At 65.1% G+C, this 581-nt stretch overlaps 1 protein-coding gene across 1 annotated transcript in view; it reads right to left on the bottom strand.

Annotated features, from left to right (window-relative positions):
• The window catches only part of LOC105543691 (ubiquitin carboxyl-terminal hydrolase 6-like), a gene marked incomplete at its 3' end in the record, with an annotated part of 24,456 nt that overhangs the window by 22,826 nt on the left and 1,049 nt on the right, over positions 1-581 (bottom strand). Inside the window, exon 3 of the mRNA XM_011985711.1 lies at positions 54-93. Coding sequence (XP_011841101.1) covers positions 54-93 — 40 coding nt within the window. The remainder of the gene's footprint in view (positions 1-53; positions 94-581) is intronic.

Here is a 581-nt window from a genome sequence, read left to right as displayed (position 1 = left end):
CCCAGTCCCCACGCCCCTGGTCCAGCCCCCCCCCCAATGCATCAGGCTCTTACCTTCTCCTCCCGAGCAGTGGCAGAAGGCAGCTCTGTCTCACTGTAAGACAACCCAGGAAGAACTGAGGACCTGCACAGGGCCTGGAGTTGCCCTAGACTGGGACCCAACCCCCAGAAAGGACAGGCTCTGTCCCTATCTAGCTCAGGGCTCAGCCCAGGAGAAGACACAGGGAAGGGAGGACAAGGGCCTTCCTGTGGGGCTGACTCCCAGGAGGGGCAGGACCTGGGAGAAGGAGTGTGGGGCCAGCCTGGCAAGGGTTACTGGGGCCCCTGGCGTGGGGGGCGGTCAGGCTGCACAATGGGGCTGCCCGTCCTGGACTGGAGGTGGTGCTTTCTGCTGGAGCTGAGAAAGGTCAGGCCTGAGATGGGATGGGGGCCGCCCAGGGTGGGCGACTGGGCCCTGACAGGAGTCCCTCAGGGAGTGACTGCATCACCCCACCGGGTCAAGGGAGCCTGCCCTGAGACCTGCCCGGTGTACTCCTGGTGTACCAGGGGCCCATCCCACTTGACAGCCCCAAGGCCCTTGCA

Source organism: Mandrillus leucophaeus, unplaced genomic scaffold, assembly GCF_000951045.1.
Source record: "Mandrillus leucophaeus isolate KB7577 unplaced genomic scaffold, Mleu.le_1.0 Scaffold1074, whole genome shotgun sequence".
Taxonomy (NCBI): domain Eukaryota; kingdom Metazoa; phylum Chordata; class Mammalia; order Primates; family Cercopithecidae; genus Mandrillus; species Mandrillus leucophaeus.
Note: the sequence above shows the minus strand (reverse complement) of the source record. Positions and strands in the feature narration are given on the sequence as shown.